The 18,076-nt window shown below is 45.8% G+C and overlaps 1 protein-coding gene across 2 annotated transcripts in view; it reads right to left on the bottom strand.

Moving 5' to 3' along the window:
* Positions 1-1,150: 1,150 nt before the first annotated feature.
* The window catches only part of LOC142651491 (ethanolaminephosphotransferase 1-like), an 80,663-nt gene continuing 63,737 nt past the window's right edge, over positions 1,151-18,076 (bottom strand). The window contains exons 9-11 of one of the 2 annotated variants that reach the window (XM_075826271.1): positions 17,297-17,479; positions 14,204-14,256; positions 1,151-1,403 (exon numbers count right to left, since the gene is read on the bottom strand). In XM_075826271.1, coding sequence (XP_075682386.1) covers positions 1,391-1,403; positions 14,204-14,256; positions 17,297-17,479 — 249 coding nt within the window. In that variant the 3' untranslated portion in view covers positions 1,151-1,390. Of the gene's footprint in view, positions 1,404-13,902; positions 14,257-17,296; positions 17,480-18,076 lie in introns of those variants that run through there. The other variant, XM_075826270.1, reaches the window with a different exon arrangement.

Raw genomic sequence — 18,076 nt, 5'->3', positions numbered from 1 at the left:
TCCATTTTTTATTTATTTATACATTTTTAAAGTCTTACTTGAAATTTTTGCTACGAATTTGTAGTTTTTCTGCAGCAAAAAATCACCAGTACTTTCACTTCCCCGTTGAACTCAGTGGGGAATGTCCGCAACAAATATGGAACCATTCCGTAGTATAAAGTGACACAGATTATCAGCAGATTTGTAAAATCTCATTCATTTTACTGTCACAGTAATACATTGTGGATTTTCCAAAATGCCATAGCAATTACGCTATGTGTGCAGGCGGCCTAAGGCTGGGTTCACATTACGCATTTTGTTGCGTTTTCAATCGCAACCAAAAGAAACGCATCTCAAAAACTTTTTTTAAATGTTTTAGCTGTAATCTGGTTTTGAATCTAACAATCATAGGCATACACTTTGTAAAGATGTGCGAGTATTTATAAAAACGCATTCGTTTTTTATATGCGTTTTTGTTGGCAGCATTTGAATTTTTCAACAAAAACACACAATGTGAACAGGTCCGATACGCTGTGTAAAAACTGTGGCGCGTATCCAACCTGGTACCCACAGCACCTTCTGTCCGAAAAACCGCACTAGATTGTGGTGCGGTTTTTCAAACTGAATTTCCGCTCTGGAAAGCAGCGCAGTGGAAAAAAAAAAGACGTTCCTACTTACCCCCACCTCTTCTCTGCGCGTAGTCCGGCCTCCCTAGAGAACGTTGCAGGCCCTGTGACGCTGCAGCCTGTGATTTCCTGCAGGCGTCACATGGGATGCAACATCATCCCAGGAGGCCGGACTGCAGGAAGGAGAGAGTTCTGGGTAAGTATGATCTATTTTTTTTCCTGAGTTACGATTTTTGCGGTGGAATTGGGACGTAATTGGAGCCGTTTTCCATTGACTCCATAGAAAAACAGCTCCATTTACATCCGTAATGGACGCTGCGAAAAACGCCTGCACTTGCCATTACGTCTGAAATTCCGGAGCTGTTTTCTCCTGAAAACCGCTCCGTAATTTCAGCCGTAACGGACGTGCACGTGTGAACATACCCTCACCCCGCATCCATAACGGCATAGTTAGGCATTGACATGAACAAAATCAGTGCATTTTCACAATTGTTTTTATTTTTTTAAAGGAGCAAATGCAAAAAAAAGAAATGAAATACATTGATAATAACATTCTTATTCAAGATTGTATAAAATGACGTATACCATAACCCAGTTATATAAATATAGTAAAAAACCCTGTCTCCTCTCATTCATTAATATACAAGCTGGTACTCTGCTTATTACGCTGAAATCTGCACATGAAAGAGCCTGTTTACTTATAGAAAAAAGGTATTCAGAGACTTTTGATTTTCAGGCTTCATAGAGTTTCTTCAAGGAAGACATTTAATTGGCGAAATCTTTTGTCAGATGATTTCCCTAAAAGATAGATTAAAATAATGAATGTCCATGATAATGCTAGCCTAGGGGACAATAGCAATTTTACAGAGACACTAGTTCCCAAGCTTAACATAAACTACTAACATAAATTGATAACACACGGACCCATTTATTTCTATGGGGCCATGCACACATCCGTTTTTTGTTTTTGCGAATCCATGTGCCCAAAACTCAGGGAGGTCCCATCCCTGTCTGTTTTTGCGGATCTTTCAGTCCAATCCACACATTGAAAATCGATTTGTTTTTTATTTAACCAAATAGAGGACATTTTGAAAAAAAATTGTGCAGCGGGGATTCTACATCTACATTCTACATCAGCGTTTGCAGGTAAGTCGATCTTACCTGCAAACGCTGATGCTGCTGCAGAATCAACTGTAGCCTCTGGTGCCGATGTGGCCGTCACGATGCAGGACCTGTGAGTGACGTCACATATCTGCACTGTCAGAAGCTGGGCGTTCTGAAGAGAAGTGGATGATACTTCTCGTCAGAACGCCCATCTAGTGAAAGTATTAAAAACGCCCTGATGTACGCACATAATACACACCCACTTGGACTTTTACTTTTAAACACACCCACTTGGACTTTTGCAAGCCTCATTTGCATAACTACAAAAATGGTCATAACTTGGCCAAAAATGCTCGTTTTTTAAAAATAAAAACGTTACTGTAATCTACATTGCAGCGCCTATCTGCTGCAATAGCAGATAGGGGTTGCAAAATCTGGTGACAGAGCCTCTTTAAGTTCATTTCCAACCATTTCTGCCGAAGGTCAGATTTCCTCAAGTATTAGGCTTCATGCACACCCAGAGGCAATACAACGCTGTACTACTGAGCTGTTCGAACTCCTTCATACAGCACCAGATCAAATGGAGCATGCTACGATTCGTTATGAACTCACTAGAAAAAACCTCTGTATGCTTCCGTATGGCTCCAGAGGCATACAGAGAAAGGATACGGCAGTATTTTGCATCAGTATGTGAACGTCAAAACCAGGAATGAAAAATAAAAAGTATAATGGAAAGATTTGCATCTATTAGAAGGTTTTAAATGAAACTTTAAAAGGACTAGATATGAATTCGGAACACATTCAGTTACCGTACATATTTACATGTATTTACACTGTAAGACTGGTCTTGTTTTTTTTACACTCCTAGACATTGGTAATTACAGTAAACTTCCACCGGCCTCTTAGTGTGTGCCAGAACATTCATTGGCACAACCTGGTAGATTTGGATATAATTACACACAGGCATTTTCCTGTTAAGACTTTGGCATGGAATTGTGTTGATTTGCAGATAAAAGTCTGCCCATGTATTATTAGGGGATCACCATCACAAAATGAATAATTACCAAAAAGCATAATTACTTTCACAAGTCCCACGCCAGGGAAACTGTTGAACAACATCTTAAAGACATACACTATATGGACAAAAGTTTTGGGACAGCTGCAGGACCTTTTATGACATCCCAATATAAAGACACTGATGTTGGACAAGTGGGCCTGGCTCGCAAACTCTGTTCTAGTTCATCCCAAAGTCGTTCGATGGGGTTGAGGTCAAGGTTCTGTGCGGGCCAGTCAAGTTCTTCCACACCAAACTTACCCAACTGTGCCTTTATGGACCTTTGTGCACCGGGGCACAGTCATGCTGGAACAGAAATGTGACTTCCCCAAACTGTTCCCATAACGTTGGAAGTAGGGATGCACGATGTATCGAAACTTCGATACTGTTTCGATACTCTGCATCCCCAAACGGTTTGATACCGTTATTTCATTTATTTCGATACTTAGCTGTGCGGCTGCACAGCTCAGTATTGTAACACATGAATGTATGAGAGCGGGGCTGCGGCTGTGTAATACAGCCACTGCCCCGCCCCTGGGTCCTGACAACAAGTGCGCGCCATCAGGATGATGCGATGCGGCCGGCGCTGCACTAATGATTGCCGGCACCGAAAACAGAACATGGCGGGCGCACTACAAAATACCCCTATGTTTTGTCTTCAGTGCCTGAACTGACGCTCATTACTGCAGCGCCGGCCGCATCACCTCATGCTGACCGTGTGCACTTCCTGTCAGGAGCGGAGCAATGGCTGTATTACACAGCCGCAGCCCCGCTGGTGGAGATCAGAGAAACCTCTCATCTCCGCCGTTATTCCCGTGAGTTCTGCGATCACAGCGGACTGCAGCATTCAGGGGAAAATGAGAAGGGGGGATGCCCTTTGGATCGCGTCACAGGGAATTCCTATGACGCGATTGAGGGACATACCATATATGGGCAGACAGCCCAGGGTCCATTGAAGGACCCCAGAGCTGTCCTACCATATTTCCGGTTGTTAGGGCATACTATACGTACACAGGCTAATGTACTGTAATATAGATATATGCCAGTACATTAAAGTTTAAAAAATAAAGTAAAAACATAAAGTCATGTTACATTTTAAAAAAATACACATACACCTTTTTTACAATTAACATTAAAATAAGTCTCAATACATAAAATATACACACATTCAGTATTGGCGCGGCCGTAATAACCTGCACAATAATATTTTTGTATCATTTATAATGTGTACGCTGTAAAAAAATAAAATAAAAACGGCTTTCTATCACTTATTGTGGGGCACGAGGTGCGGTGATGAATTTAACCTCCATGTGCCTCACATTAATAGTAATTAACCCCATCATGTACCTTACACATTAACCCATTATGAATGAGAAATATGATGGGGTTAATTACTATTAATGTGAGGCACATTCAAAATTCATCACACCTCGCGCCTCTCATCAGAAAACGGAAGAACTTTTTTTTTTTATTATTACTGTTGGCAAAGTATCGAATTGGTATCAAAATCGCTATACTAAACGAAGTATCGGTATCGAAGTCGAAATTCTGGTATCGTGACATCCCTAGTTGGAAGCATAAAATTGTCCAAAAACTTTTTGGTCTGTTGAAGCATTAAGATTTCCCTTCACTGGAAGTAAAGGGTCTAGGCAAATTCCTAAAAAAACAACCCTACAGCATTATCCCTCCTTCACCAAACTTTACAGTTGGCAGAATGCAGTCAGGCAGGTAATGTTCTCCTGGCATTCACCAAACCCAGACTTGTCCATCAGGCTGTTAGATAGAGAAGTGTTATTCATCACTCCTCAGAACACGTTTCCACTGCTCCAGAGTCCAGTGGCGGCGTGCTTTACATCACTCCATCCAACGCTTGGCATTGTGCTTGGTGATATAATGCTTGCATGCAGCTGCCCGGACATGAAAACCCATGCCATGAAGCTGCCAGCACACAGTTTTTGTTCTGATATTAATGCCAGAGGAGGTTTGGAACTCTGCAGTTATTGAGTCAGTAGAGCGTTGGCGACTTTTATGCACTATGTGCCTCAGCACTTGGTAACCCTGCTGTGCAACCTTCGTTGGGCTGCCATTTCATAGCTGAGTTGCTGTGTTTGATAAAATCTTCCACTTTGCAATAACTCCACTCACAGTTGATTGTGGAATATCTAGGAGGGAAGAGATTTTTTTACGAACTGACTTGTTGCAATGGTGGCATCCTATTACAGTCCCATGCTCGTTCTCAGTGAACTCCGACCCATTCTTTAACAAATGTTTGTAAAGGCAGGCTGCATGGCTAGGTGTTGGTTTTTATACACTTGTGGCAATGGGACTGAATTAAAAACTTGAACTCAATGATTAAGAGGTGTGTCCCAATACTTTTATCCATATAGTGTATCAAACTTAACAGTTCAAGCAATCCATGGCATTTTAAAGTTGGTAAAGTATGCAGAACCCAGCAACAAGTGCAGCACAAGCTAACAGAATCAGGCAAATCTCAAGAAACCTTGTGCATTGCTTTCAACAAATTATGACTGGTCCGACAAAGGATTGGCAACTCAGCCTATATACCGTGATTTCAGATAGCATTACAAACGAAGGCCTTGTACAGAGGCCTATAAGGGCTCCCATAGATGCATATATAGTACACATCTGACAAAAAAAAACCGGAGTCAGGTTCACTCATATGCCCTATGTACAGAAGGGAATAGCTACATACATCGGGCATTCGGCGGAGCCTCCGTGTACTGCGTACTTTGTGTACACAGCTCTGCCTTATGACTTAGGCTAACTCACTCTAATATAAATTTCTAAGAGTCCCTGGATTTGTGTTTGGGATTATTTTGCCCGATTGACTTTTAGGGTATGTTCACACGAGGTCAATACGTCCGTAATTGACGGACGTATTTCGGCCGCAAGTACCGGACCGAACAAAGTGCAGGGAGCCGGGCTCCTAGCATCATAGTTATGTACGACGCTAGGAGTCCCTACCTCGCTGCCGGACAACTGTCTCGTACTGAAAACATGATTACAGTACGGGACAGTTGTCCGGCAGCGAGGCAGGGACTCCTAGCATCGTACATAACTATGATGCTAGGAGCCCGGCTCCCTGCAGTGTGTTCGGTCCGGTACTTGCGGCCGAAATACGACCGTCAATTACGGACGTAAAGAAGAGGCTGGACGCAGCACGAAGGGCTTCAGAGGGAAGCCTCCATGACGGACATAGGAGGGAAAGGGTTAAGAGTGAGAGTAGGAGGGAGTAGAAGGGGGAGTTCGAAGAGGGGAAGGGAGGAGTTAGGGTACGTTGCTCGTCTTCCCGCTGTTTTCGGCAGTGAGCCGGAAGCAGTGGGAGGAAGAGCAAGCAAATAGACAAGCTCGAGCAAATAGACAAGCTCCCTCTGCTACCGTGCTTGCCTGCACCTTACCTGCGCCATGTCTGAGGTCTGCATGTTGGAGCAGCTGCGGGCGGCAGCTGCATTCCACGGTCCCGGGTGGTTAGAGGAGACCGTGGAAGCACTATCCAGGATGCCGGAGGCTGGCTCGTCTCCACGCCAGGCCCGGCGCTCAGGGTCAGTGGATCTGAGGGACAGGCTCCCCTCCCCCGGCCCCCTCCGTAGTGCTAGTACTGTGGCGGCGGGGGGGGACTTGGCACCCAGGGCTCCTGCTCGCATGAAGCAGAGAGCGTCGTCGGGGGCGGCGGTGGCTCAGGCCGGGTCTCCCCGTCGCTCCCGGCGGTCTCGCCCACCAGAACGCCTCAGTCCAGAGGTGGTCCCGCGGACACGGCGTCGCAAGGGGAGCCCTTCAAAGGATGCTGCAGGCCAGGCAGCTGGGAAGGCCGCCTCTTCCCAGGCCCTGCGTCCTGGCAGGAATCCCCAGCCGCGACGAGGTCCGGGGGTCCACAGGGGGTCGCAGGCCGGGCTCCCTGTCACCCCACCTCCATCGGATGCCGTATGCAGAGAGCAGCCCACGGCCGCCCCGCATGGTGATGTTCCGGCCAGGGGGCAGGCTTCCTCAAGACTGTCAGGGAGGACGCCTAGATCATCAGCGGCGACGAGGCAACAGGTCCGGTCGGAAGTCTGGGTCCCTGCGGTCGGGCGGCAGGTTGCCGGCCCATCTGTCAGCATGTCGTTGTCCCCGTGTAGGAGATGTCGGTGGGATGGCCAGTCGTCGGCAAGAGAGGACCTGGAGGATGGATGGCGAATTGGACGATTTTCAGCGAGGTCAGGATTTTCCGGCTGGCGGGAACACAGCGCCTGGGCAGCCCGGTGAGTGCGTAACTCCTTCTTTGCCGTATCCAGCGATTTTTATGTCGGGTGTCGGGGGTGGGGCAGCGAGCGCGGCATCGGCTAGAGGTAGCGGCGTCGCCGGGCGCGACGGCGTTGGCTTATCGGATTTAGTGGGTTGCTTGCGGGAGTTGGTCGGGCGCTTAGGTAGGGCTGCGGCGCCCGTAGTTCCGGCGGGTACCCCGGCGGTAGTTTGGGAAGGTCCTCGTGAGGTTGGTGTGTTATAGTCGCGTCCCGTGGTTGGGGAAGTGTTGGCGGCATCTAAGGAAGCGGTCGCGGTGTCAGTTCAGACCGAGGAGCAAAAAGATGGTGATCGAATCCGGCTTGATGATCGTGCTTGTGGCGAGGTTTATGTATGCTTCGAGGGTCCTTTAGGGGCACACCTAAAACAGGAGGTCCGCGAGCGGATCTGGAAGGATGAGTACGTGGAGATCTTTTCTCTTCTGCCGCTTGCAAAATTCAATTTGGATAAAGGCAAGCGGGATGAGAGTAAGAAGGAGGAAGAGGAACGTCGGCGGTATAGGCTTATCCCGCAGACGTTCGTCAATTGGTCGTAAGCGTTTGCCATTTTAGCCAGCGTGATCGGAGAGAAGGTGCCTGAAAATTGCTCGGCGTTATTTTGCTATTTCGATGCCATCGGAGAGGCTCATAGGGCATACGGGGGTCAGGCGTGGTTGCGGTACGATGAGCAATTTCGCCAGCGGAAGGCGGTTTGGCCGGCGATTCGGTGGGACCAGAAGGATATTGCGCTTTGGTTGAGGGTGACGGCTCCGGTGAAGCAGTCCTTTCCCGGGAGCGTTGGCCAAGGAGGTCAGTCTAGCCAGGCCGGGCAAGGTTCAGGGGCAAAACTCGGGTTCTGCTGGCAATTTAATGACGGCCAGTGTAAGTTCGGGGCCGCATGTAAGTTCAAGCACGTGTGTTCAGAATGTAATGGATCATCACACGGGGCTGCCAAGTGTATGCGGAAGAAGCGGTCAGGGAACCAGTCCTCCTCAGCTGGTCAAGGGGTTGTCGCCGGTGAGGGTGGAAAGGATGGCCCCGTATCTAAATGAATATCCAGATAGGGTTGCGGCCAAGTTAATTTATGAAGGGTTCCGTGTTGGTTTCGTTATTCCTCCGCCTCCTTATGAGGTTCCGGTTACTCGGCGCAATCTTAAGTCGGCTTACTTGCATTCCGAGATCGTGTCGGAAAAACTGTTGAAGGAAGTTTCGTTGGGGCGCATGGCGGGGCCGTTTGTTGATCCGCCAATAAATAATTTAGTGGTGTCCCCATTGGGTATTGTGCCGAAGCGGGAGCCCCGGAAATTTCGTTTAATTCAGCATTTATCTTTTCCCAGGGGCTCGTCGGTGAATGATGGGATTGATCATGAGTAGTGTACACATCCTTTGACAAGGCGGTGGGATTAGTTCGCGCAGCGGGGCCCGGCGCGTTGTTAGCAAAAACCGACATTGAGGTGGCTTTTCGGTTGTTGCCAGTTCATCCAGAGAGCCAGCGGCTGTTGGGTCGTTTTTGGAATGGGGCTTTTTATGTGGATAGGTGTCTTCCTATGGGGTGTTCCCTTTCTTGCGCATATTTCGAGGCATTTAGTAGCTTCGTGGAATGGGTGACGAAGGGCGTAGCCGGAGTTGATTCTTTGATACATTATCTAGATGATTTTTTGTGCATCGGCCCGGGGGTTTCGCCTATTTGCGGTAATTTGTTGCATTCCTTGCAGAAAGTTGCGAAGGACTTTGGGATTCCCTTGGCGCCGGAAAAGACTGAGGGCCCGGTCTCCACCATTTGTTTTTTAGGGATTGAAATTGATTCGGTGGCGATGGAGTGTCGACTTCCGGTGGATAAATTAGGGTCATTGAGTCAGGAGGTACGGCGGGCTTGTAGGTTGAAGAAGATGACGTTGCGCGATCTCCAGTCTCTGCTGGGTAAGTTGAATTTCGCTTGTCGGATTATGCCGATGGGGAGAGTTTTTAGCAGACGTTTGGCGGCAGCAACGGCGGGGGTTCGGGCGCCACATCATTTTGTGCGGCTCAGGGAGGAGCATCGGGCTGATCTTCAGGTTTGGGATGATTTTCTTGGTCAGTATAATGGTCGCTCTCTATGGATGGCTCCAGCACAGGATACGAGTAATTTACAAATTTTTACGGATGCGGCTGGGGTAGGTGGTTTTGGCACGTACGGGGGTGGTCCTTGGTGTGCGGGTAACTGGCCGGCTAGCTGGGTGACCAGCGGACTCACGCGGAATCTGGCCCTGCTCGAGCTGTTCCCTATCGTGGTTGCGGCGACCATTTGGGGGGACAGGCTCAGGGACAAGAAGGTCCGCTTCTACTGCGACAACATGGGGGTGGTGCTGGCCATTAATAACATCACCGCATCCTCTCCTCCGGTAGTTCAGTCGTTGTGACATTTAGTTTTGGTGTGCTTGTCTTTGAACGCGTGGGTAGTTGCAGTGCATGTGCCGGGGGTACGGAATTGTATCGCTGATGCTCTTTCTCGCTCACAGTGGGATTGATTTCGACAATTGGCACCGGGAGCGGAGTGGCTCAGTTTGGCTTGTCCGGAGCATCACTGGGATCTGGTTTCGGTCCCGTAGAACGATTGGTTGAAAGGTCATTGGCACGTACAACGTGGAGTGCTTATTCTGCTTGTTGGAAGCAGTGGGAGGAGTGGGTAAGAAATTTGGGTAACGTCAGCACGGATCAAGACATGTTGGTGGCACTTTTGTATTGGTTGGGGGATGCTTGGGAGGCGGGGTTTTCCCTGGCTAAGGTCAATCGTTTCGTCTCTGCGTTGGCTTTTGGTTTTAAGTTGTGGGGCTTTCGGGATGTGTCTAAGGAATTTTTAGTAGGACCAGCTTTAAAGGGTCTGCGTCGAGGTAGGGTCGAAGCAGATTGTAGACGGCCCGTGTCTTTTGCTCTCCTTGGTTCTTTGGGTTTATCGCTAGTGTCTGTCTGTCGTTCTCCTTCTGAGGTGGAGTTATATCGGTTAGCATTTTCCTTAGCGTTTTTTGGTGCACTTTGAATTGGCGAGTTGGTTTCACCTAGTACCAAGCGGGCAGGGGGGTTGAGACTGGAGGAGGTGGGTCTATATGGGGATAGACTCGAGTTGTGGTTGCGGCGGTCAAAAACTGATCAAATGGGCAAGGGAAAGCGCATAGTTTTGTTTGCCCTCCCGGGATCGGCGATGTGTCCGGTCGCTTGTATGCGTGCTTTTAAACCACGGGTGGGGTCGCCCGAGTTGCCATTGCTACGTCACGAGAATGGGTCATTTTTGTCCAGATATCAATTTGGTGCAGTATTTAAGAAATGCTTGGCGGCAGTCGGAGTCGCTGCTGGCCCTTACTCATCTCACTCCTTTAGGATTGGCGCAGCAACTGAGGCGGGGCGCTGACGACGAGGGGGTGCGGCGCATTGGCCGTTGGGAGTCCAACAGGTTTAGGTCATACGTGCGCCCTCATTTGTTATGAGTCATGTTATTATTTGTTGTTAAAAGCGTGTGTGCCTGTCCTTTTTCGTTTCAGATCAGCTCCCTTGCCTTGTGTGGTTGTTAGGACACTCTTACGTGCATTGGGGGGCCTTGAGGGCGGACGTCCACCCTGACGGCCGTCAGCTGCGCATTCCGTGGCAGGATGCGGTTTTGCATTGGCTGGGATTTAGAGGTATGTTGTGGAGCCGGGTTTTAGCAGAGTTTCAGACATACTCTCGGCTGGATAGGGTTCCGGAAGTCCTGGTATTGCACGTGGGGGGCAATGATTTGGGGGTTCGCCCCTTTCGGGAGTTGGTGCGGGATATCAAACACGATATGTTGTGTTTATGGGTATCTTATCCCGGCCTAGTGATAGTTTGGTCCGACATAGTTCCAAGGAAGCATTGGCGGCTGGCTCGGTCTGTGGAGAGGGTTAATAAGGCCCGCATTAAAGTGAATCGGGCGGTGTCCCGTTTTGTGGCCAAGAATGGGGGCATTTGTGTGCGGCACAGGGATTTGGAGTCAGGAGAAGGGAATTACTGGAGGAGTGATGGGGTGCATCTGACCGAGGTTGGGATTGATTTGTGGAGCCTGGCACTAGCAGAAGGAATTGAAAGGGCGGTGGTGGTGTGGCGGAACTCACAGGCTTAAAGAGGCTCTGTCACCAGATTTTGCAACCCCTATCTGCTATTGCAGCAGATCGGCGCTGCAATGTAGATTACAGTAACGTTTTTATTTTTAAAAAACGAGCATTTTTGGCCAAGTTATGACCATTTTCGTATTTATGCAAATGAGGCTTGCAAAAGTACAACTGGGCGTGTTGAAAAGTAAAAGTACAACTGGGCGTGTATTATGTGTGTACATCGGGGCGTGTTTACTACTTTCACTAGCTGGGCTTTCTGATGAGAAGTATCATCCACTTCTCTTCAGAACGCCCAGCTTCTGGCAGTGCATATCTGTGACGTCACTCACAGGTCCTGCATCGTGTCGGCACCAGAGGCTACAGTTGATTCTGCAGCAGCATCAGCATTTGCAGGTAAGTAGCTACATCGACTTACCTGCAAACGCCGATGCTGCTGCAGAATCATCTGTAGCCTCTGGTGTCGATGTGTCCTCGCTCGTCTGACACGATGCAGGACCTGTGAGTGACGTCACAGCGTGATCTCTGGAGAACACTGCTGTGTCTGCACTGCCAGAAGCTGGGCGTTGTGAAGAGAAGTGGATGACACTTCTATACACAACGCCCTGCTAGTAAAAGTAGTAAACACGCCCCGATGTACGCACATAATACACGCCCAGTTGTACTTTTACTTTTCAACACGCCCAGTTGTACTTTTGCAAGCCTCATTTGCATAAATACGAAAATGGTCATAACTTGGCCAAAAATGCTCGTTTTTTAAAAATAAAAACGTTACTGTAATCTACATTGCAGCGCCTATCTGCTGCAATAGCAGATAGGGGTTGCAAAATCTGGTGACAGAGCCTCTTTAAGGTGGTCAAGGCCTGTTTCGCTGTGGCGGGGAGAGTCCTTGAGGTTGGTCAGTACGAAATGGTGGGGGGGTCGCATCGGGGTTATGCGTCCCCCAAAAAAGGTACATTGTTTGAAGACTTCATAGGGTGTTATCGCTTTGAAGTGGTCTTCTGGTGGTTGGAGCCATCTGCAGAGGTGAGCGGTGCCTCCGAGCTGGTTTACGGCTGGAGGTAATTTGTTGGTGGTGGTTGCAGATGGCTAACTCGAGGTAACAAACCTATCTAAAAAATGGTTTCAAGGACTTCCCCTGCTCTGATTAGGTTAATGTTAATTGTTATTTATGATTCGGACCCATGTTGGGTCATGTGAATTATAGGAGGAATTCTCTGGTTGGATTCCTAATTAGTTATCCGAATGTTTCGGATCAAAATTGCATTTTATAAACAATGTAAATTAATAAACGGCTGCTGTGGCCATTTCACATCCAACCTCGGTTGTCACGTGTCTTTTTCTTAGATGAAGGGGTGATAAAAGAAAGGATAAGCAAAATGTTCAATAACAAACGACTCTACTTAGGCAAGTCATGACCTCGTGTGAACATACCCTAAAATGAATTTGACGTTCTAAATTAGCAGACTTTTATTGTATTTTTGCTACACGTTTTGTAGGCTGGGGTAGTTGGCATTTTTCTGCTCACAGATTCCCTTTAAAATAAATCTAAATGTAATAGTATAATGTGGTATTAAATGTATGGTTGGAAACTAGATCTCAAGGTTTCTAAGACAAGTGCTCCTAGTTAAAGAAATTTTAACGCCCAGGTTTACAATCAGTCATGACAATGAACAATATTACAGTTTGCTGCAGCGATTACTATTTTGCTGATGTCATTGCTTGAACTCCTTTTTTTTTTAAGTATCAGGGAAGAGTACACACAGCATAAGATGCAATTTCAAAAGATGGATAAAGATAAATGAATAGCTTCACCTTTTGGAGATTAAAACTTAGGACTCAAATATGTGACATGCAGTGCACACCTTGTAAATTTTATATGGTGCCACAATGGCTCCATAACAGAGCCAGCCACAGTGCCCCCATAAAAAATCGGCCTTTAAGAAAGAAAATCACATTGCAGCCATTATGGTGACAGGCACAGTGCCCCCATTATTGAGCAGCCACAGGACCCAAAACACAGTTAGTATCCAACAGTTCACTACAAGGCTATATTCACACTGCATTTGTTATGTACGTGTCCACGTATTTGTCAGGAAATGCTCCCAGCATATATGTGCCGAACATATCTATACCTTTTGGCTTTTGCATGGCCGGTATACTTTGGCATACCTTTTTTTAAACTGTATTTGAAAGCGTAGTCAACTATGCTTTCAAATACAAGGGCATCCCATAAGAAAACAAATACCACATAGTATGCGGTTTTTTAAAATTCGAGTCCATGGCAGACGTATGCAACTCTTTGGCCTCCATTTGCACATGTCTGGACAATACATTGGGCGCATACTAGCAGAGACTTTCAATGAACACGGTGTGAACAGAGCCTTACAGGGACAGCCTGCAACAGTGACCAATAACAAAGACTGGCTGCAACTGTGGCGGAGGTAAGAAATCTTCTACGGAAGCATGGCCTGAGAGCTCCAGATGTACCCCCAAATGGTTTAGTTTGTAATGTGATGAACTAGATAGATAACTAAGCATTTTTGTGCCACTGCAAGAAATTATAGTTGAGCGTTTTTTATAGTGTGCAATATGACCTAATGTGGCTGAGTATAAATTCTATTTTTACCTGTTATACACTCTAGTAGAGTAAGGTATTTAGCCATGCTAAGTAAGTTTAGTAGTACCTTTTACCATTATATAATATAAAGGAAGATTTCTAAAAAAAAACTTAAAAAAAACATGCAAATTAAAACATATCGATGGTCCACAGTAAAAAATCGTAATACAGCTGTCTTTTTTTAGTACAGGTTGCAAAATGAAACAGTAATCTTATAATGGGGTTTTCTTTTGCAGTAGTATTTGTAAATTTCCCGCAAAGTCTTTTCTTAAGATCTTGTAATCCATTTGCCAAATTCGAGAAATGTACATAATAAAACAATGTTTGGCGCTCATACTAGATGTCTCCAGAATACAATAATATGAGTATCTACAGCACCGTGCTTACAGTTCTTCAAATTTAATAAAAAAAGATAAAACCTGTCAGTTACTCAATCTGCATACCGCTTCTTTAGAGAGAATACGTAAATATGGAAATGTTTGCTCAATTGCTTTCCCTATAATAAAAAAAATATAAGAAAATTAGTATTTTACACATCTAATAAAGTAGGTTGTACAAATACATGATGGAGCAGATTTCTCTTTAACAACACTGTATTTGTCGTGCTTTCCACAGGTGAGTGTCTATGGTTTGGCTCAAAAGCCAAATGTTTCAAAGCTGGATTCATACACAATATTTTGCTGCATTTTGTGAATTCTTTTCATGACGTTTTTAAAGGCGTTTTTCTTGTGTTTCTGTTGCGTTTTTTAGTGCAGCCAGATGTTACATTTAGGCCGGGTTCCGACGCAGAATAAATGCTGCGCAATTTCCCCAACGGGATTGTGTACGGAAACTCTGCAGCGTTTACAGTAGCAGCAAAGTGGGTGAGATTTAGTCAATCTCATGCCCACACTGTGGAACAAAAACACAGCGTAAACGTTAATAACTTGACCTGCAGTGTGGAATTTAATTCCGCAGCATGTCAATTGGGAATTCAATGGGATACAAAACCCGCAACAGAAAGCTAAGCATTGCGACTTTTGCAGTTTAATTGCGGCGTTTACTCCACAAAAATCGCAACACCAGAAGAAAAAAAATATCATACTTATCCAGAACGCCCTCCTTCTTCCTGCGGTCTGGCCTCCTGGGATGACGTTGTGTCCCATGTGACCGCTGCAGCCAATCACAGGCTGAAGCGTCACATGGCCTGGAAGGTCATCCAGGGAGGCCGGAGCGGAACGTCAGAGGAGGGAGGGGATAAGTATGAACGGCTTTCTTCTGCAAAGGAATTTCCATCCGAAAAATCGCACCACAAGCTGCGTGATTTTTACGCAGCGCATCCGTCCCGTTGGAACCCGGCCTTAAGTTTATAGTAAAATATAAAATGCACTACATATAACTGCATTTTTGTTTGCAGCGTTTTTGAGGAAATTTTTTGGGTCAGTGGCGTTTTTTTCCAAATGCAGCGTGCTCTGTGTATGCCGTTTTTTTCAGGCGTTTTTCCCATAGGCTTCTCTATAAGACTTCAAAAACGACAGAAAAAAAAAGCATGCAGAAAATGCCACCAAATGAAAAACGCCACTAAAAACACCACTAAAAATGCCTTAAAAAATGCATGTTACATTTTAATAACGCTCGTGTTTTCGGAAGCGTTTTTGATGCAGTTTAAATTGTCAGAAAAATTCTGTGTGTGAAGGAGGCATTAAGGGCCAAGCATTGACTTACGAGGTATTCACCTATAGATACACTAGACAGTTTTCTTTTTCTGGAGGAGAGCTATTTTGTATAATATATAATTAATGGGAACCTGGCATATTGAACTTTGAACAATGTGCAGGCAGCATGTTTTAGAGCAGGAGGAGCTCAGCAGATTGATACATCGTTTTGTGGGGAAAAATTCAGTATTAGGACAGGATCACACACACACAGTTATAATGCAGTTTTTGGTCCAGTTTTTGAGCCAAAGCCCGAAGTGGATCCAAAAGTAAAGAACGGTATTAAGTAAAGACCCATGAATCTCCTTTCTTTTCCACTCCTGTGCTTGGCAAAAAAAGGGAGTAGAAAACTGTACCGAAAACTGCGTGTTTAATTTTGACCTAAAGACCCTTTTACAAGGGCCAATGATCGGACAATCAAGCGTTCATATGAAGCTTGCTCTCGATCATTGCCCTGTGTAAACAAGGGAACAATCAGCTGATGAACCAGCAACTGCTTGTTCATCGGCTGATCTGCTCATTGATGCGGCTAATAAAATTGTCGCTAGTCGGCAGCACATCTCCCTATGTGAACGGGGAGATTTTCTGCCGACATGATTAAAATGTATGAGGACAAACTATTGTAGTAACGATCGCTTGTTCACATACATAACTGATCAATATTCCTGTCTCGTTATTAGGCGCTCATTTTCATGGCCCTTATCGGACCGTGTAAAAGGACCTTTATAGTATGGAGGATTTCTGCTGATAAAACTGACCATGCATATTTTCATTTGTTCAGTCGACTTCTATCTTTCCCAACTCCCTCATAAACATGCAGCCCCGGCTTAAAGAGGCTCTGTCACCAGATTTTGCAACCCCTATCTGCTATTGCAGCAGATCGGCGCTGCAATGTAGATTACAGTAACTTTTTTATTTTTAAAAAACGAGCATTTTTGGCCAAGTTATGACCATTTTCGTATTTATGCAAATGAGGCTTGCAAAAGAACAACTGGGCGTGTTTAAAGTAAAAGTACAACTGGGCGTGTATTATGTGTGTTACATCGGGGCGTGTTTACTACTTTTACTAGCTGGGCGTTGTGTATAGAAGTATCATCCACTTCTCTTCAGAACGCCCAGCTTCTGGCAGTGCAGACACAGCGTGTTCTCGAGAGATCACGCTGTGACGTCACTCACAGGTCCTGCATCGTGTCAGACGAGCGAGGACACATCGGCACCAGATGATTCTGCAGCAGCATCGGCGTTTGCAGGTAAGTCGATGTAGCTACTTACCTGCAAATGCTGATGCTGCTGCAGAATCAACTGTAGCCTCTGGTGCCGATGTGTCCGACACGATGCAGGACCTGTGAGTGACGTCACAGATCTGCACTGCCAGAAGCTGGGCGTTCTGAAGAGAAGTGGATGATACTTCTCGTCAGAACGCCCAGCTAGTAAAAGTAGTAAAAACGCCCCGATGTACGCACACAATACACGCCCAGTTGTACTTTTACTTTTCAACACGCCCAGTTGTACTTTTGCAAGCCTCATTTGCATAAATACGAAAATGGTCATAACTTGGCCAAAAATGCTCGTTTTTTTAAAATAAAAACGTTACTGTAATCTACATTGCAGCGCCTATCTGCTGCAATAGCAGATAGGGGTTGCAAAATCTGGTGACAGAGCCTCTTTAAGCAAGCGTACATGCATTTTTCATTAGTGAGAGATAGAATTTCAAAATGCCTGATTCTGCTATTGGGGGATTGTCAAGTTGCCCCCATATATGTAAGATTGTTGCAAATTATACCAAATCTGACTTTAATTAGTCAAATCCACCAATTTCAATATTAAGAAAATAATACTCACCACACAAACTCCATAATGAATGTGAGCTGCAGAAGCAAAAGCTGTGATGGCAAAGAAAATGACCTCTTCCAGGGTCTCAAGATATCCAGACACTGCTAAACCAACCACTAAAGCCAATGGCCAAAGGAGCCAATGGAAGACTTCTGACCTGGTGTTACTCATCTGGCATATAATAACTCTGCACTGTCAAATAAAGATATAGATGATCACATTAACTGAAAATAAGTAAGCAATCTGCCAAAGAATGACATTATCTAGTATACCGTGTATACTCTAAATATAGATGGAAATCATTGTGTAAACTATGTCTGACATTGGGACTAATGACATTTACTGCATTATTTCGCTAGCACTGTAAGCCATAAGTTGCATATGGTATTTCAGAAAATTTGATAACAAAATATAACATTCTGTCAGTGGATGTCGCAGGGGGATTTTGAGGGTGGGAGATTTGGATCTCGTTCTCTCAAGCTTACACCAAAACATTAATTCACCCCCCCATTTCTACTCACTACTCCGAAAACAGGTTTATCATCGGACACTAAACTCTGGATTGGGGCAGTGGACTTCTCATGACTAGGAGCGCACACCTGATTTAATCCTTCGCACTCTTGACAAGGCACTGAAGTACAAACCGGCTATTTTCTACTGGGAAATATTCTTGAAAATCGCACATAAACGCTATATCTCTCCCCGACGAAACTTCCATATGGGAAACGTCCCAACCCCAGCTTGCTCCAGTTGCGGGGCAGATGTGGCTGACATGTACCACTGCTTATG

This window comes from Rhinoderma darwinii, chromosome 5 (assembly GCF_050947455.1).
Source record: "Rhinoderma darwinii isolate aRhiDar2 chromosome 5, aRhiDar2.hap1, whole genome shotgun sequence".
In the NCBI taxonomy this organism is placed as follows: domain Eukaryota; kingdom Metazoa; phylum Chordata; class Amphibia; order Anura; family Rhinodermatidae; genus Rhinoderma; species Rhinoderma darwinii.
The sequence above is the reverse complement of the archived record's forward strand: the minus strand, read 5'-3'. Positions and strand labels throughout refer to the sequence as shown.